The sequence below is a fragment of the Erpetoichthys calabaricus genome, chromosome 7 (genome assembly GCF_900747795.2).
Source record: "Erpetoichthys calabaricus chromosome 7, fErpCal1.3, whole genome shotgun sequence".
Taxonomy (NCBI): Eukaryota; Metazoa; Chordata; class Cladistia; order Polypteriformes; family Polypteridae; genus Erpetoichthys; species Erpetoichthys calabaricus.
In genome coordinates, this window is record NC_041400.2 from 157,729,590 (window position 1) to 157,749,814 (window position 20,225).

At 36.0% G+C, this 20,225-nt stretch overlaps 1 protein-coding gene across 7 annotated transcripts in view; it reads right to left on the minus strand.

Annotated features, from left to right (window-relative positions):
- The window catches only part of wdfy3 (WD repeat and FYVE domain containing 3), a 355,632-nt gene that overhangs the window by 170,684 nt on the left and 164,723 nt on the right, over nt 1-20,225 (minus strand). For all 7 annotated transcript variants that reach the window (XM_051930197.1, XM_051930199.1, XM_051930198.1 and 4 more), the window contains exons 9-11: nt 17,231-17,698; nt 16,113-16,214; nt 4,811-5,004 (exon numbers count right to left, since the gene is read on the minus strand). In XM_051930197.1, the coding sequence (XP_051786157.1) occupies nt 4,811-5,004; nt 16,113-16,214; nt 17,231-17,698 (764 nt within the window). The remainder of the gene's footprint in view (nt 1-4,810; nt 5,005-16,112; nt 16,215-17,230; nt 17,699-20,225) is intronic.

Consider the following 20,225-nt stretch of genomic DNA (forward strand, 5'->3'; position numbering starts at 1 on the left):
CTGCATTTTGTACTAGGCAATGAATATTCCTTTTTAAATAAATATTGATTTACCTATAAATATAAGTCATTTTAGTTCAACAGTTACAGAAAAGAAATTAAGTAAAACAAAGGAAGGGGCTAAAACAAACACCTCCTAAATGCTGCATATGTCTGATCAGAGGTAACAGGAAGAATTTATTTGAGGTAATTGCTGCTAAAGAAATACCTACTGGTTAAAATTACTAACTTTTTTTATTCCTTACCTTCAATATTTAAATAACGCATCTGATAAAGATATATTGTACAATTTTGTGATCAGATTTTTTCAGCCATATACTGTACCATATATACTGTATCAGTGGACAGGGGCTAGTTGAGTGACAGTTGCCTTTATGCCATAGCCCATTACTAAGGAGCACAGTCCTAGAAGTCGAGCTGACTACTATCATCAATATGACGCCTTCGATATCCAAGCTTGGGGATATTCAGTGTCAAAAAACTTTGCTAGTGCTCTATTTAGATTTCCTGGTTTCTGACTTTTTGAATAGCAATTTTGATTTGGGCACATGATCAATTTGTATTCCCAGTATTGACCTCTGCTTTATTTGTTCTGACTAACAATTCTTCTCCAGATCTTTTTTGCTTGTCTATGCCTGCCAGTTTCCATCATGTGGAAAAACAAATGTAGCAGAACACAAAGTACAGACATTTGTAGTGCACTAAGAACGATCTTATTAGTTATGCTGAGTTCAGTTTGTGAATTTTGAATAGTGCTGAAGAACATGTACTATGAAACCACATTCAATTGTTAGCTTAGCCAAAGGATTTGTTTCAGTGCCCAATAGCAGCTGGAAAAAATGATCACTTGTTGTTACATGTGGTGCCCTGTATGAGACATGCCTTAACTTTTACAACTAACAGTTTCAGATTACTGGCCAGAGCCTGAAAGTCTGGTCATGCTGAACAGTAGGGCAGTGTAGTTTGGGAAAGTTTAAGCGCAAAGCAGGATTCAGAGTATTTTGCTAAGTTAGAAAGTAAAGCTTTTGATTCCCATGGGAATTACCTTGGCTTGTGTAATAAGGAATTAGTAGAAATGCTGTGTTTTCAGAAATTGTAAAAATGTTAGCTGCCTAGCTAGAAGAAAGAAAGCATAATTGCCTTTTAGATTTTTTTCAAAACAAGTTATCTTGGTTTTTAGTTTAATCCAGTTGATGCTTAGTTGCAAAAATGCAGCTTCCAGTAGCTTCTCTGACATTTTTGGTTGCAAAACTGGACATTTTCTATCCGCTGCTTAAATGCTGGACACTTTCCAAAGCGCTCTTGCACTCTGGCATGAAATCTTTACTTTATGTTTTTCAATTAAGGAAAAATAACTTACACCTAAAGTAAAGAAGTTGTCTTGGTAGTGTCATCTGGAACTGAATGAAGTCTGTATGAACCCACCCACAGTGTTTATAATTATATATATTGCTTATATTTGCTATTATTGGCTATTACATTAATAGACATGATTTTTAAGTAAAAGCCTGAAGCATTGAAGAGTGGTACAACTGATTATTCCTTACAAAGCTGCGGTCCCTTAAGGATATAAAGAATGCTAGAATGCTTTGTGATGTCCTCTATTGGTGATAAACTGGGTTGAAGTAAAGGGGTGGAAAAAATAAAAACATTCAGATTCAGCGAGGTAGCATGCCTTTAGATGTCCCATGGATGGAATATGTGGGCTACAATATGGACAGGGTGGCACGGTGGCGCAGTGGGTAGCGCTGCTGCCTCGCAGTTGGGAGACCTGGGGACCTGGGTTCCCTTCCCGGGTCCTCCCTGCGTGGAGTTTGCATGTTCTCCCCGTGTATGCGTGGGTTTCCTCCGGGCACTCCGGTTTCCTCCCACAGTCCAAAGACATGCAGGTTAGGTGGATTGGCGATTCTAAATTGGCCCTAGTGTATGCTTGGTGTGTGTGTGGGTGTGTTTGTGTGTGTCCTCCGGTGGGTTGGCACCCTGCCCGGGATTGGTTCCTGCCTTGTGCACTGTGTTGGCTGGGATTGGCTCCAGCAGACCCCCGTGACCCTGTGTTCGGATTCAGCGAGTTGGAAAATGGATGGATGGACAATATGGACAGTGATACAGATATGATGATAAAGGTAACAGTTACATATCTGATTTTGACATTTTTTCCTATCCCTCATTAAGAAAGAAACTAAGAGGTTAGTTGGTGCCTTTTGTGTTAGGTGCATGCCATGGATAATCTGATAACACGACACACTCCCTGGAGTAGTGTAGAATCTGACAGTGGCAAAAGTGTTCCATATGTTGACTAACATGTCATGCACAGGATGTAAGACATTGTTTAATTACCATCACTGGAACAGAAGCAGCCACCCTGATAACTTATTACGTCTGCTGGTATTCTCATTTTTCATGCTGCTACACAGACACGCCACTATGAGTATACATGTAACCACAAATCGATAGAACGTATGCATAAATGTTCTGCCCATGCAAAAGAACCATAGCCTACACAGGAAATACAGTTACCAGAGGTACAAAGTTGACCCTTGGTGCAAATATTACAAGCCCAATTCAGATTTTGTCCAGTTGCACCCATCATACTTAAATACCTAATCTTGCATAATTCTGCTTCCTGGATGGAGACCTCACTCTACCATCGTCTCTGGTTTTGCTAAATTTGAGCTGTGATAGTTGATTGTAAACTGGGGTGTGCTCCAGTTCTACATTTGCCTGAGAAATCAACAGTCACAAGCTGAAAACCTGAAATGTTTGGGATAAAAAGGTGCCATGACAAACCAGAATGAGTTCAGCTTCTTATGGCTGTTTGGGTTATGCTTCCAGTGGTGTGCTCTAGAGAATAACATCAGGTTCTGAACTTGCTGTCTCTATAAACAGTATACGCAAAACTGAGACTTATCTATATAATCTAATAACTTTTCAGAAGCTAAACGATTACACTTTAAAAAAAACAGGTTACATATGACAAAGAATGGCATGCTGTAAATGACTATAAAACTGACATATTTTAATGTTCTACAGTACAATGTAAGAGGATTAAAAAGAAAAATGATTAAACTGCTACCAGGAAATTGTTCAATGCATGTTAAGTTGTGTGGTATCTAATAAAAGACTAGGAAAAAAAATGTTTTTAATGTAACTTTGGAAAACCGTATCTATACAGAAGTGCGCTAGACCAGGGGTGGGCAGATTCAGTCCTGGAGGGCCGCAGTGGTTGCAGGTTTTTGTTCCAACCCAGTTGCTTAATTAAAAAAAAATCCTTGTCAATCATTTAATTTTATGGCTTGCTAGTGCTTTAACTCTGCCATGTCAAGTCATTCTCATATCCTAGATTTTATTTCCTTTCTAAGGATATCATCCAAATGATTTGAAGTCTAAAATAAATGAGTAATTCTCAGTTCTTCACTTTTTTCTCTTCTCTTTCCTTCCAAGTATTTAATTAAACCTAATAGTGCGTGATAAATACACACAGGTGTAAATGGAAACAAGCTAAATGGAGAAATGTTGGTTTCTTTTGTCATTTGCATCTTATTGCTAATAAGAAGCAATTACAAACCAAGACTACAGCTGTTTAAGACTAAAATAAGTAATAAGGGTTCAACATCTTAACGAGCGAGACAACTAAAGTGAAGCAGAAGTGTTACTTGAGAAATAAGTGCTTCTTATTAAGCAATTGGGTTGGAGCAAAAACCTGTAGCCACTGCGGCCCTCCAGGACTGAATCTGCCCACCCCTGCGCTAGACCAAATAAGAAACAACAGCACCAGGCATTTATTTTGAACAGAAGACAAAATTAACCAGATGCAAAAGAAATAAACATAGATGAAGTTGTAAATTCCAATATTTCAATAATTACATTGTATGTAGAAATACAGCTTGACAGGTGACTAGTCAGACCATAGGAAAAATTATACGTGGCACATGCAGTGAGCATGAGCAAAGTGGTATTTCATCATTTATTTCACTGTAAATATAAAATAGCAGCCCCATTCATTAAGACAATACTTGTACAAATGAATCAATTGAAATAATACTTGTATATGTCAATACAATAATATGTCACAATGAGAAGAATGAGCCTTCCTTGGCAATGGCACCTTAACAATAGTATCTGTTATTGTAAAAAAAAAAAAAACACAAATACCGTAAAATGTATTTTTCTTGAGATTTGTTTTAATGTACAACTCTGATTAGTAAGAATCCATGCATCTATTCGTTCATTTTCCTAAAATCTAACTTCGGTGTTGTAGAAGGCCATATTCTATCCCACTATGAATCAACCATGGGCAGGGCTCCAATCAATCACAGGACACATTCATGCATACTTATTTATAGAGAACCAACTATGAGTTTAAAATTAACCTTAAAATGTGTGTGTTTGGGATGTAAAAGGAGTAGCCAAAAAATATCAATGCAGACCCAAGGAAAATGTATAAAGTATAAACAGGCAATGATCACTGCAACATAATATTCCTCTGAAGTTAACAAAAATAATTATATCAAATAATAACAGTACTGAATTATACAGTACTTTTCTAACTTATTATGTCTGTGGTTTAAAAATAATCAAAATCAATACTGTAGTGCACAGGTTAGCACTGCTGATTCACAGTTCCATGTTTAAAGTACTTGCCATCTCTTTCTTGCAGTCAATTCCATGGAAAGTCTTTATTTCCAGGGTCCAATGCCCTATTCGCTATTTTGTAACATTGTAGATAGACATCTTTTGAGCATAATGATTTATTTTGCACTCATTAGCATCCTTACCGTTGCCTGTTATATAAGAATATTCATAAAACTTACTCTTAGGATGTCTGTTTTGAGCTGCAGTTCTGTAGGTGGGGCAGAGTGCATCAATCCTAATAAGGTCCCCATGTCATCATCTCCACTAGGTGACAAAACCAGCTGCTGGATAATCATCAAGGCCTGTTCTCTACATTGTGGGTATTTCACAATGTTGTGTACACACCTGGCACCTCCAAATTCACGAAAGACAGCTAAAAAGGAAAATTATATTTTAGAAATATAAACAAGTTAAGAAGTGAACAGTCTGCATGGACAGATTGATGAATGCCTTTTTTATAAATTGGATCATTCAGATTTGGATAATTAGAACAGGACAGGCTTACTAGTGAATGATAACATAAACCTGCACTGGGCACTAATTAGGTACCAGCTTTGGACAGGGTGCTGTCAATTGTTGAATCCACTGACACAAAAAAATATATTTGCACTTACATGGCACAAATTTTTCCTTTGTAGTCCAAGGTGAGTAATGTCAGTATACCCGGACTATGCGAAAATTTCTCCAACCTCCAGAGGTACAAATTAGTCCCATAAGTAAAAGCTCTAATACAGGTGACAAGGCAAGTTTTACTTACAGTGAATACATTTTATTTTCATGTTAACATTCATTTGCAGTCAAGGAGCTGACACAAAACTGATTAAAATCTTCATGATTTCACAGCAGGATAATTCTAATGAAATTCTAACTTATCAGGTCTAAACATTAGTTTTCCGAAATCGGCATACTACGTAGGCGTTATTTTTGACACCAATATGTTTTTTTCAAACAGGCATCACAACACCTTCTAAAACATGTTTTTCCCATCTTAAAAGTATCAGAAAATGAAGACAGTTTCTAAATCTGAAGGATACCAAGAAATTAATTCATGCATTTATATCTAGCACAAGAGACGACTGTAATATGTTATTCACAGGCTGTTCAAAGCATTCTATATGCAACTTTCAGTCAGTTCAACATACTGGTACAAGAATCATTAGTAGAACTATAAAGTGCAACTCACCTTTTTAGGTTGCTTCTAGTTAAACTTATCTGCCTTCTGATATACAAAACTTTAAATGGCCTAGGTCAAACTTACCTAGCTGAACTTTTTAGTACATATCAACCAGAACACACATTAAGATCTCAGGATGTCAGTATACTAAAAAATTCCAGGATTAATACAATAAATGTGAAAGGCTGAGCTTTTAGCTACAGGGCCCCAAAGCTGTGGAATAATTTTTAAATAAAATATCCTTCTTTAGTCTCAGCTTTTAAATCCAGGCTGAAGACTCACTACTTTTGTCTAGTATATCCTGACTGGAGCTGCTGATTAGCTGTGCATACTGCATCTCATTTTTACAAAGACATACAATTATTACACTATAAAATGTTTAGGAGGTGGTGGACAGCCAGCTGGCCTAGGTCTCTAGAACTATGATTGTGTTTTGTGTCTTTTTACTTTGTTTTGTTACGGGCCGTGGCCCCCCTTTTTCTCCAAGAATGCTGTTGAATGGACTTTTTCCCTTCTCTGTTGTCATCTGGCCATGGATCAATGATAATATTAATTGATATACACTGTTGTGATCCCTTTTTATTCACCAGTTTGAAATCACTTTGTTTTAACTTTATGTATAAACTAATCTGTATCTTATTATTAATATGTATGCACTATATGAAATTACTAATTTGTACAGTTTGTAATTATATTTTACCTGTGAACGTTTTACAGCACTCTGAGTCTGCACTCAGTGAGTACTATACATAAATTTGATTTGATCTGATTTGAACTGAATTGAAATTCTTCTCGCATCTTACATTAATTAGTTCACCAACATTTTCTTTTTCCCTGTTCTTATCTTTGTCAATACACTGTTGAAATAAAACCAGCATGGAATTAAGTTTTTTGGTTGGCTGCAAAGGTGGTACAGGGATGGGTAACACTGCTGATACATAATTCCAGCAACATGGATTCAAATTCCAGCTAGGTGACTGCCTATGAGAAATCTAAACATTCCCATATGTCTACAAAATAATCCATTTTGCTCCCGTATCCCAATGTCTAGCAGCATGCTAGGTTTAACCGGCACCTCTAAATTTGTCTGGTGTGAGCCTGCACTGTGATGGACTGGAATGCATTCAGGCCTGATTCCTGACTCACAAAAAGGAGACACACATAAGTGCGTACCACAAATCTTGCTGTGTGAAAAAAGAAAAATTCAAATGTAGATTTTTAGCTTTTTTAGAAAGGCAGAAAATGTTTAGCAAAATTACAGTCTCCCATATACCTTAAAGTTTGAGCATTCTTATGTTTGAAATGCTTGAGTGCCTGGATAAACTAATGGTAAAAATTAAATGTTTATTATACAGAATCTCGATTTAATTAAAAATAAAATATTGATGGACTGTTCAAATTTACATCTAAAATATATAATTGGGAAAAAGTATTATTTCATTCTTTTATTTTGACTGCATAAAAAAGTCATTCATTTTTAGAAGGTTCTAAACACAAAAAGCATAGGAATACTTTTGCTCTATTTATCTTTAGCTAAATTTCCCATGAAAAGAGACATTTTCTCTACCCTAGCATCAATGGACTTGGGCAATCTTAAAGTAATCACCTGATTAGAAATTTTCTAGGAGAAAGAGTTCTTAGGAAGGCTTACTGTCTGCTGAAAGCTACATTTAATCTCCTCAATGTTGACATGAACAAGCGGGAATTGCACATTTCTACTCCTTTTTTCTTTTAAATAAATCTGACAGGACATACAGTAGTAATGTGTCAGCTAATTAAATTAAATCTCAATTACATGACAATTCTAAAAAGTCACAGAGAAGGCAGATCGAGCACATCTGCATACTGCTCAATCCTTCATTAAGACTTCTTTTTTCAATCACTGTTGCTTCTGGATTAGCAGTTTCAAGTTTTTCATAATATACAGGGTGTGCCAGCTAAAGTGAAGGAGTGTCATCTGTCTTATGACCTCAACAGGTCCATTATAAAGATTCAAACAAAAGAGGGAGTTAATATAACCAACCTACAGCAGGAATGTCTAATGTTAGAGTCAAAGCAGGAAAAGAGAATGGCTCAGAGCTGTACGAGTCTACATGCAGAAGGACCAGTTCCTTATATTTTTGGTAGGTGCTAGTATATTTCTCTTTCAGAAAAAAAAAACAGTTTGGAGCCTGAAAATGCAAAATATTACTACTGTATAATGCTATAATAGCATGACATAATAGAGTGTTGATCAATAAAGTTACATTCTGGGTCACACTTCCTATGAACAATGAGTATATTGATTCAGACTGTCAACAAGGCATTTGCCAAAAAATAAGTGTTTTTGGTGGCCCAGAATGTGATGAATTATAATAATGCATACCAGCAGAGTGGACAGTTTGACTTCTAATAGTATTATATAACAACAATACCACAAAATCCTGTGCAAAGCAATCAAGATAATATAACATTTTTAAACCTACTAAAACCACTTCAGGGTTGTGGGGGCCACAGTCTCTCTCAGTGAGCAAAGCTTCAACTGGAAATTCAACACATCTCTCTTAAGAAAAGAAATCCTATTTGATTTAAAAAAGTGTAATGGACATACTAGAAGCAATGCTACACAAGTGTCTGTAGTATATTTGTATTCCTATTCTACAGACTACAATTTTTCTATAAAAAATTACATTATACTAATATTATTTAAAAAAAATCTTAAGACATCAAAATCCAAGGTATCTTCTCAAAAAATACAAAAATACCTACATCAACACCACAGTGTGCATTTCTGTCAAATAACCTGGCCACAGCACAGTTTATCACTTTAAGTAGGTTAGAAAAGTGCTATACAAATGTAATTAATTAGTTAAAGGGATGTACACAGTGACAATGAATACCTCTTCTGTAGCACTTCATTCCTTCATTTTTAACACCTGCTTAACCATTTCAAAGTCAATGGGAGGTGATGCATTTAAACTGTTTCTGCAAAGCCCAATACAGAACTGGAAGCACCAAGCACTCTGGTCAGGTGAGAAGAGCATGACAGTAAGTAGGAATTACTACATTATGTATGCTCTGCTGCGGTGGGTTGGCACCCTGCCCGGGATTGGTTCCTGCCTTGTGCCCTGTGTTGGCTGGGATTGGCTCCAGCAGACCCCCGTGACCCTGTGTTCGGATTCAACGGGTTGGAAAATGGATGGATGGATGGATGTAAGCTCTGTAATGCTATCATTGTTTTCTTAGTTTATAAAGGGTGGGTGGCCAGATTTTCATAGAACCAATAAAGGACACATCTTTTTTCAAATTTTAATGTTCTTTTATAATTTTTATAATGGTTAAATAAGAATCCACACCTGTAGCTGTGACCTACCTTATTGGTGCTTTAAAATACAACAACTCCACAGAACTATGAGTAGCCTTTAGCTCCTTTTTATCCATATTTCATCAGTTACTCAAAGAAGTTACAACCAGCAAAGAAAACCTATATAAAAATGGATTTAACTAATGCAGAGAGTCTGACTTTAACATTCTTTGATTTAAGCTTTTATTTGCCTTTTTGATTTCTTTTGCACACCACCCTACATTTTAAGAAAGTCAACAAACACATGCTTTTGACTCGTTGCTCCTAACAGACCAACATTACCCTTGTTGTATTTACAATTAAAGTTGATTTGCCAACATGTACTTATAGCACTTGACAACTTGACTCCATTAAACTGTATTTTCCAAGCCTGTCTGGTTTTGAAGATTGGCCTGGAGCTTTAAACTGTTTCAGCTGCCTCATCTGAATTTACTATGCTTCCAGTTTTGGTGTTTTTGGAAATGTTACAAGTTTGTTAACTGTATCAAAATGAATATCCTTAGATAAAAAAGTAACGTTCTAAGCATAGACCTCGGACAGACTGCACTGATGACCTTAACCAGCGTGGAACATTCTCCTCTTAACCTATTCTTAATATCTGTGAGGTAGCACTCTGCCACCCACTGGTAATATCCTTATACGTAATTATGTATATATTTAAGTAGCCTACAAAAAGTGACTATGAGCTACCGCAAAATGTAATAATATGAAAAGAGCTTTTGAACTACATACTAGTTCTTATTTATGCTTCATGAGTACTAGATGAGGCTGAATTTCTATGAGAAAAGTTTCTGCTGCAGCACAGTAAAAGTTTTAATACTGTAATCAGTATTTGAGTATGTGTATATAGATCTATTTGGCCAAGCTTTGCACTTTAATAATAATAATAATAATAATACACTTTATTTATATAGCGCCTTTCCCATGCTCAAGGCACTTTGGTATCAACTTTTCCGGGGTAGGCTTCATTTTCTTAATACTTTCTGCTAAGTTCAAACAATGGGTTGTAATAATTAAATACTTGTTCTATGTGTCAATAGATGAAGTACATACCAGCAAAGAATGAAAATGGCCAGATACTGAACATAACTGCAAAAATTAACAGTTTTTCTAAAGGAAGTATTGCTCATCCCAACATTTGCATCAGAGCAGAAAATAGCCATGGATATTGTGTCAGTTGATCACAGGACCCACTTACACATGTCTACACTAATGCTCAGATAATCTAAAATTATGAATCAACCTATCTCTGGAGATGTGGGAGTATAATGACATAGTAAATTCGTCATTAGATACGGGGGTCTTCCCAGACTGTCTTAAGACTGATGTAGTTAAACCCCTAACTTAAGAAAAATAATCTTGACTCCTCTGCTCTTGAAAATTTTAGACCCATCTCTAACCTGCCTTTCTTAAGTAAAATTCTAGAGAAGGCAGTCATTATGTAGCTAAATGACCACCTCAATAAACATGCTATTCTTGATAAATTTCAGTCAGGTTTTAGAACAAATCACAGCACAGAAACTGCACTTGTTAAAGTAGTAAATGACCTGCGGGTAAATGCAGACAGAGGCCATTTATCTGTTCTCATCCTCTTAGATCTGAGTGCTGCATTTGACACCATTGATCGCAATATTCTTAGAAATCGCCTTAGTCAATGGGTGGGCCTCTCTGGCAGTGTCTTAAATTGGTTTGAATCCTACCTGATAGGGAGAAAATTCTTTGTTAGTTGTGGTAATTACAACTCAAAGACACATGATATCCTATATGGTGTTCCACAAGGCTCTATCCTGGGTCCGTTGCTCTTCTCAATCTACATGCTTCCGTTAGGTCAGATTATCTCAGGGCACAACGTGAGCTACCACAGCTATGCTGATGACACACAGCTGTATTTATCAATAGCACCTGATGACCCCAATTCTCTTGATTCACTAACACAATGTCTGACTTGTATTTCTGAATGGATGAATAGTAACTTTCTCAAGCTAAATAAAGAGAAAACTGAAATCTTAGTGAATGGCAATAATGGATACAATGAGGCTATTAGAAATAAACTGGACACATTAGGATTAAAAGTCAAGACTGAGGTAAAAAGCTTAGGGGTAACTGTTGACTGTAATCTGAATTTTAAATCGCATATTAATCAGATCACTAGGACAGCATTTTTTCACTTAAGAAACATAGCAAAAGTTAGACCTCTTATATCATTGAAAGATGCTGAGAAATTAGTTCACGCGTTTGTTTTCAGTCGACTAGATTACTGTAACGCAATCCTCTCAGGAATACCCAAAAAAGACATAAATAGTTTGCAACTAGTGCAGAATGCAGCTGCTAGAATCCTAACCAGGAAAAGAAAATCCGAGCACATTTATCTAGTTTTGATGTCACCACACTGGTTACCTGTGTCATTCAGGATTGACTTTAAAATTCTGCTTATGGTTTATAAAGCCTTAAATAATCTTGCTACATCTTATATTCCAAATCGTAACCTCAGATCCTCAAATGAGTGTCTCCTTAGAATTCCAAGAGTAAAACTTAAAAGAAGTGGTGAGGTGGCCTTCTGCTGTTATGCACCTAAAATCTGGAATAGCCTGCCAATAGGAATTCGCCAGGCTAATACAGTGGAGCATTTTAAAAAAAAACTGCTAAAAACACATTATTTTAACATGGCCTTCTCATAACTTCACTGTAATTTAATCCTGATACTCTGTATATCCAATTCATTATAATAAGTATTCATGGTGGCTCTAAAATCTATACTAACCCCTACTCTCTCTTCTGTTTCTTTTTCCGGTGTCCTTTTGGTGGTGGCTTGCGCCACCACCATCTACTCAAAGCACCGTAATGTTCCAACAGTGATGGATTAAAAGCCAGAAGTCTGCATGACCATCATCATCAAGTCCTTCCGTGAGAACCCTAAATACAAATAGGACAATTTCATTTATGTTAGGTAGAATGCCCAGAGGGGACTGGGCGGTCTCGTGGCCTGGAATCCCTGCAGCATTTTATTTTTTTTCTCCAGCCATCTGGAGTTTTTTTTTTGTTTTTTCTGTCCCCCCTGGCCATCGGACCTTACTCTTTTTCTATGTTAACTAATGTTGTCTTATTTTAATTTCTCATTTTGTCTTTTATTTTTCTTTTCTTCATTATGTAAAGCACTTTGAACTACTTTTTTTGTATGAAAATGTGCTATATAAATAAATGTTGTTGTTGTTGTATAACCTGTACAGACACAGGAAGAATGTGTAAACTCCACACAGACAAGGACTTCCCACAGGATTTGAACCTTAGGACACTAGATTCATTAGACAACAGTGCTAATAACTGTGAGTTCACAGATTAAATAATGTATGTTAATTTAGTGATGCATGGATAAGCTTGGAGGAGCAGTAATTTTGTTGACTAGCTTCCTGTGATTTTATACTATGTGTTCTACTTTTTGATTAATAAAGAACACTATTTCTGTTTGCATTTTGCATCCAAGGCGCTATCTCTTATATATATTTCTCTTCTGGTTCATCCTGCTTCCACTTCAAAACCGGTCCCGCCCACAGGCAGCCGACATGGCATTTCTTGATTCCTATTCGTCCTCTTCCATGTCATGCATTATACTGGCCTGCTGAGCGTAATACATCCAACAAGTACTCGAAGTGCTGCCACAACGGTAAAGTAGCTTTACCACCTTTGCAGGAGCCACCTGTGTCTTTACAACAGCTTCTTACACAGCAAACATCAGAAGCTAAAAATTATCGTGAACACATTCGAGAATACAACTCTTCTCTAGCATTTGCTTCCATGGGTGCACAGATAACTCAACCTCCTGGCCACGGACCATACTGTTTTAAAATACACGGGCAAATTTATCACCAAATCTCTCCACTATACGCTAACACTTCTACCTCTCCAGGATATGGACAGTTGTATGTTTTTGACACAGCGCAAGCTACTGAAGTACGCTTACAAAATAAAGTAAACTCTGCATGCAGAGAAAATGTACTTCTCCAGCTACATTCCATGCTCAGAACCATCAACCCCTTCACTACACTAAATCATACAAACACATGCATGAAATTGCTCAGTCCAATCCAACAGCATCTGTACGAATGCTTTTCAAGGAAAACCCTAGGCAGGATTTATGACGATACAATGCCCCGACATGTCACACCGATGTTGCAGCAATTTTCGTCGGAGAAGATGGCAAAACGCCTGCCGAAAGGGACATTTGCATCTATCCCACAGGCAACTCCTGTTAACAGATTTCCACGCTCAGTATGAATTGCCACCCTACGGTTTACCCACATTTATTCCCTTACGGAGACATTGCGGATAAGCGGAAGAGGATGGATGGATGGATGGACGGAGACACTGGCTGGCACAAAGATTTACAACATGTTCCCGATAAACTGCCACATGAATAAGGCTTACTCAATGCCAATTTTACGCGTACAGATTAGCAATGAGGAATACATTTAGTATTTTGCACTCCAGCGGCAAACTATTCCAACAGTACGTCATAGATGCGTATGTTAAAACAGAGGGCACACGTCTCAACTATCTCAGATTACATCAACAAGATCTGCGCGTGGAACTATCAGACGCACTGCAAGCAAACGCTGAAAATAATAACGTGCGTGTAGGCAAAATGATCATAGTACTGTCCACATTTCCAGGAAGTCCAAGATACATACAATAAAACTATCAGGATGTCATGGCCATAGTACGTAAATTCGGAAAGTCTGATTTATTTATCACTTTCACATGTAATCCTGCTTGGCCGGAAATTCTACATGAACACTGCGTCTTTAAAGAAGTATTTATTTCTTCTTGATTTCTGAATTCCTTTCTCACCGTTTTCCGTTCCTATTCTTACACCGCCGTATGCTACGGCGGGCGTCAGCTAGTTTTGGATATTTTATGAAATTTTGTATTGCCATTTACAGTCATCAACTAACATAACTCTCATGTCTTTGGAATAATGACAGAACCTGGAGTACCCAGGTAAAAATTCATAAAGGCATGGAGAGAACATTAAAACTCTCACAACTGAGCAAGGATTCAAACCAAACCTCCTGAAGAATTACTGCAACAACAATGCCATTCTACACAACATCAATAGATGCTATTTTAGAATTATCTTTATATAAAATGCTAAGGGTTGTCCATCTAGTACACAAAAATTTAAAGCTTACAAAAACATAATCAGGCCTCAGGTCCTTCTCACTGCAAATGGCAGCATGAATGCAAGCCATTCCTGACAGAAAAGATAACAGTAGCAACATCTACTGAGAGGTAAGATCATTGCACAGGCCATCAGATATGTCTCAGCTGTAGGATATACAATGCAGGCACAACAAACATGGACAGCTGCCTGCAGACTGAATTCTGCAAACTCTGTAATAATTGGGAGAAAAAAGAACCACATGAACCATCTTTCTTTGAGGACTGTTGGTCCATGTGTTTCCCAGTTACCATGATAAAAATTTATAGTAGGTAAACAATTGATCAACAATATGAAAAGTGTATTTTGCAAATTTTCTATACCTGCTTAGCAGATTCTAAGTCACGAAGGCCAGAACCTATTCAGGTATAGCACAAGCAAGGCAGGATCAAATCCAGGGCATAACACTTGTCTAAAACAGGTTATAATCATGCATATACTCACAAAGGTTTAATTTAAAGTCAGCAATTAATTTAAACTGCGTGTCTTTGAAATTTGGAAGGAAAACCATAGTACAAGAGAAAACACCTACATCAGCACATCTAGATAAGGTAAACTCACACCAACAATGACTTTGGCTGAGGTTTGAAAACAGGCTTTTAGACATGTGAGTTTTCAGCACCAGCAAATATCTCACTGCAAAGCTCATATTAAAAATTGCTGCTTAAAATTTATTTTATGCAGAAGGTGAAGAAAGACTTCAGAGTTTAACATTTTATTGGAAGAGTAATTTCTTTGTAAATGCATCTTAGAAGATTACAGCAAATTATATACAGTGGTACCTTGAGATACGAGCCAAAATTTGAGATATGAGCCATCAAAGAGCTTGTCGCCGCACATTCCGAGGAACTGACGATGGAGGAGTTGACGGAACTACAGACGCAGCAACATACGGAGGTTCTGCAGGAGTTTGGTATCGCAGAGGAGCCAGAGGCAGAGGAGGTTATCTCTTCAAGTGAGATAAAGGAAGTGTTGGCAATGTGGGAAAAAGTTTCGGACTTTATTGAAAAGAAACACCCTGACAAAGTTGCAACTGGTCATGCAGAGGCGCTATTTAATGACACTTGCCTAACGCATTTCAGAAACATTCTAAAGGGGAGGAAGAAACAAAGCTTCTTGGGCAGTTTTATATTGAAACGCCCTGCGAATGAAAGTGACGAAAGCATGGCAAAAAAGAAACAAAATTAGTGAAAAAGAAAATTATGTTAAGCAAAAGTGAAGTGAAAGAAATAAATAATACAATACGCTAATCGGCTCAACCAACATCTGTTTATTTCTTTAGATTCTCTTTTATGTATTAGGTTTTATTTTGTTTGTATACAATATTTGTTCATTATAAACACATTTTTCTTATGTTGAAAACATTTAACAAAAAATTGGGGTGGTTTTTTGGGGGCTGGCACGAATTAATCTCATTTAAATTAATTTCAATGGGGAAAATTGATTTGAGATACGAGCATTTTGACTTACGAGCTCGGTCACGGAATGAATTAAACTCGTATCTCAAGGTACCACTGTACTTTTGTTTTGTAAGAGTGTCTTTGGCAGTCTGCAAACTAATTTTGGCCACTACGCAGTATTTTAATATAGTAAATACATATATTTTATCCTGGCTTACATTTGTGCACTACAGTGCATACAAGCATAAAATGTAATTAATTTTCAGACACTTTCTTCACACTCAAAATTCAAATTAAATTTCTTGTGGATGAGAAATTACTGCAAATGTACAACAATCATTTTTCTTACCAGCATTTGTGTTGGACCCCTGGAGAAGAACTGTTAAAGTCTCCATTACAAGCAATGCTAGTTGCTTTTGGTCATCCATTATGCAATTATTCTTTGAGTCACCTGTGAATTGGAAAAATCATATTATGCCTTAAAAAATATCATTAAAATCATACATTTAATTTAGTTGTGTCAATGTAAATAAACTAAAAGGTTACTGATATATAACAAGGTATATTCAAGAACTTTGAGACTGAAGATGACAAAAACAGGTGTTCTTAACTGCAAAATTATTAAACAAAACTTAATTTTACTCTTAGCTAAAATCTGAAATTAAAAATACAGATTTATATGATTAAATGGTAGCTAAGGTAAAGACAATATATAACTCAATTAAATCCAGTTAAACACAGATGACTAAAACAAATCAAGCAAAGGTCATCTTTATAGGACACACTTATTATCATCATTATCATCATCCATTTTATTTATAGTGTTTTGGTTACACATAAAAACATATTTGTGTAACATCCATCCATCCATCCATTTTCCAACCCGCTGAATCCGAACACATGTTCGTGTAAATTGAGGAAAACCCTTGTATATACTTTCGAACACTTGCATGCTGTTCATAAACATCTACTGTTAGTTATCCAGACCAGGACAACTGATTAATTTATGCATATTAAAACATAATATTTCCAAACCAATTTAATTGATTTCAGGGTCGCAAGGAGCTAAGGTCTATCCTAGCGGCATTAGGTGTAAGGCAGGATACAGCTCTGGACACGGCACCAGTAGATATCTTTATAAACTGATAATTAGTGCTCAAAGTTGTTAACCAGTAAAAAAAAAAAAAAAAAAATATCAAGAATTGTTTTTTCTTCAAGTTTTCCTTTGGCTTATTAAAAATGTAGATTTTTTTTTTTTTTTTTTTTACTTTTAGTATTTTACATAATAAATAGTCCAATGTTACTAAACAAAACCAGTGATCTTTTCAATTAACAGCTTTTTAACACCTACACTGTGTTTTACACAAGGTTGCTTCCGTGCTATAATAACTGAAGCTTTTACACCCAACACTAAAGGTAAAATTATAAAACAGTTCCTCATTTTGGTCAAGTATAAATGAAGCATACCTTGCTCATTTGGGCCTTGAGTGGGGTCCTTCAAAAGTGCAGCATACTTGTGTAGAAGATTGACCATAACCTCCATTAATCCCACTTCCCTAAATACATCTCTGAAGATTGGGTCATGACGAGTGAATTTTAACAGAGTTCGCATTGCGGTGATGCTACACTGGTAAGAGGTACTTGATTTCAGAAGAACACTCACACTAAAAAGCTCTTTACAAGGAATATAGTTCAGGCTAAACACCACAAACTCTAAGAGTTCAAAATATTTTGTCTGTGCTTCCGCCAGCTTTGAAATTTTTTCTGCAAATTGTGATAAGGTGTGTTGGGATTCCAAGATGAAGTAGTTGGCATTATCAGCCAGGTAGATGTTTGAAATGGCATCTAAGATAAACTGAGTGAGTCGGCTGGTTTTTGCTTTTAGAAAGGCATTCTGAAGAACTGAAAAGGCCTGGATGTTCCTCACTGTGTGCCCTGGGGAAAAAAACAGAGGAAACATATTTAAGATATAAAACTACATGCCCCTGATTGACTGTCTGACTGATGCACAAGAAATAATTTGCAGAGAACATAAGAAAAAAGTGTTTTTAGTAATGGATATATCTAATGGTTCTGATGCCCAGAGAAAAATCCAACCTTACTGACAGGTTAATATACTTGGAGAGAAAAGAAAAACAGAGAAAACCACAATATTTTGCATTTAACAGTCAGAAGGGATTATCTTAGTGCTGGTCTGCAGTAGTAGCTGAAGAGTTCAGATGGTAGAATGTCTGACTGCTAGTTGGTGGCATGGTGAAGTGACAACTGCTTGTATCTTTTTTTTAGCTTGATCTTGTTTATATATGTCATTAGTATTATATACATTTTTATCCTTCTTTATGTATTATCTTGATTAAGTGTGTAATCCATTCCATGAGGAAAACTAACATAGAACACAACCACTACTTACTACAGATATTTAACAAAAATGGAGATAATATTTTTATAATTTTATCTTCTATAGGTTTTCACTCCTTGCTTATTTGGCTTAATAATTTCATATAACAACAGAACAAATATCTACTGTATGAAATCAACTCAAAAGAAACATTTATATGTTGTCTATAGCTAATCTCATGGGTCTGGATCACATGGAGCCTAATTCAATAGATAGATAGATAGATAGATAGATAGGAGCACAAGGCTGGAATGTTGTTGTAACAGCGTATTTAGAATGATATAAGCTACACACAATAGTTAAATAACAACCTGATCTGAATAAATATAACAGAAAAACTTGGTGATGGCTGATGTTCAGAGACAGCTGTATAAAGCAAATTTGGTCTTAAACCAACATCAGTTACATAACTATGTATTTAACTAAAATTTAGCATATTAATATTTTCTGAATTTAGGGCTGCTTCGAGAAGTACCCATTGCTTTTCTTTTATACATATACCCCCTTATTTAACCAATTATTTTGGACAAAGCTAGCCATATTTTTGTTTAGCACCCTCACAATTTTGAGGTATATTAATTTGCCTTGCATTGATTTCACTAAAGGGCAGCTAAAGGAACTCTATGCACATTAGGTATGGTGTAGTTTAATATTGTGAATTATATGTAAGTAATGTGCAATTGTAAGGGCAGCACTGATTAAAAATCTGTGAACTGTACCGTGTGAAGATAGTTATTCAGTGTTGAATAGAAAACTGCCATTCTTCAACTTGCTTTTAAAAACAAGGACATGAAAATGAACTGAAATATGTTTTTCACCTCAAATGTTGGTTATTCCTGACTGAAAAGCATACACTAAAACAAATATGGACCAATGATGTCATACAGTTTTCTTCATATTCTGATCATTAGCAGCACATCTAAGCTTCAAGGTCCACAATATCAGGAGTAAAAGCAACATATATTTTATTCTGAAACTTTGTATTGGAAGATGATAACGTTGGACCATGGGATATATACAATAACTGAAACAATATAAAATGAATGTGTGCAAAACTTGTATATATACAAAATGAACAGATTTCGGGTGCTAAATTCTTGGCCCATGAGTACTTGACCATACCCAGAAATCCTTATCTTTAGATGACAATTTCATAAATCATTTCAAACAAATAAGCAAACATGCTAAATTCAACAATCTGTTACATCTAAAAATATTACCATGAAAAAATGTTTGTGAAATCAAAGACAGCAAATCCCTTCTCTGCTTTAAATGTAAAATTACAGCAGACAAGAAAAAAATGTAAAATACTATAAACTAAATAGGCTGTTAACTTTTCTAAAACTTTCACCATAAATATTTAAAAAAAAAACATTTAGGGACAGAAGATACGGAGATTTAATATAATTGCAATCAATTGAACCATTCACTGAGTTACAGTATGCAAACCATTGCCACCAAGACAGGCACAAATTCAAACAAAGAAATCACACAGGAAAAGGTCAAAACATGATCAGAAAATGATTAAAACATGTAAATTCTTTCTAAACTTAAAGTTAAATATTTTGAGGCCATTATAATAATTTCTTCTGTTACATTTAAATAGAAATTAAGATAACCCTCTTTTAATTTAAAAGTCTCCCTGCTCACTCTAAAAATGTGCAACACATACACATGCACACAAATGAACTCGCCTCAGACTATGTAGCTACTTAAATTTGAGTAAAGAGTATTAGGAGGATTGCTAGTCAATTATGTATTTTGAGTATGCAGCACAACTCCTGTTCCAAACCTTGGTCTTCACATGCATGGACTATTGCATTTCTCTGCTGGCAGGAGTATCACTATGTGTCACTAGGCCCTGCAGATGACTGAATATGCAGCAGGAACATTTAACTCCTCTTTTCAGAGCACAACATTGACTCCCTGTAGAAGCATGTATTAAGTTTAATTTCTTGATGCTTACCAAACAAGTAGTTAGTTGATCAGCACCTATATACTGTACTGTATATGGAGAAACTTGTGAGATCCTATGCTTCTTGTTCACTCAGGTCTGCTGATGAA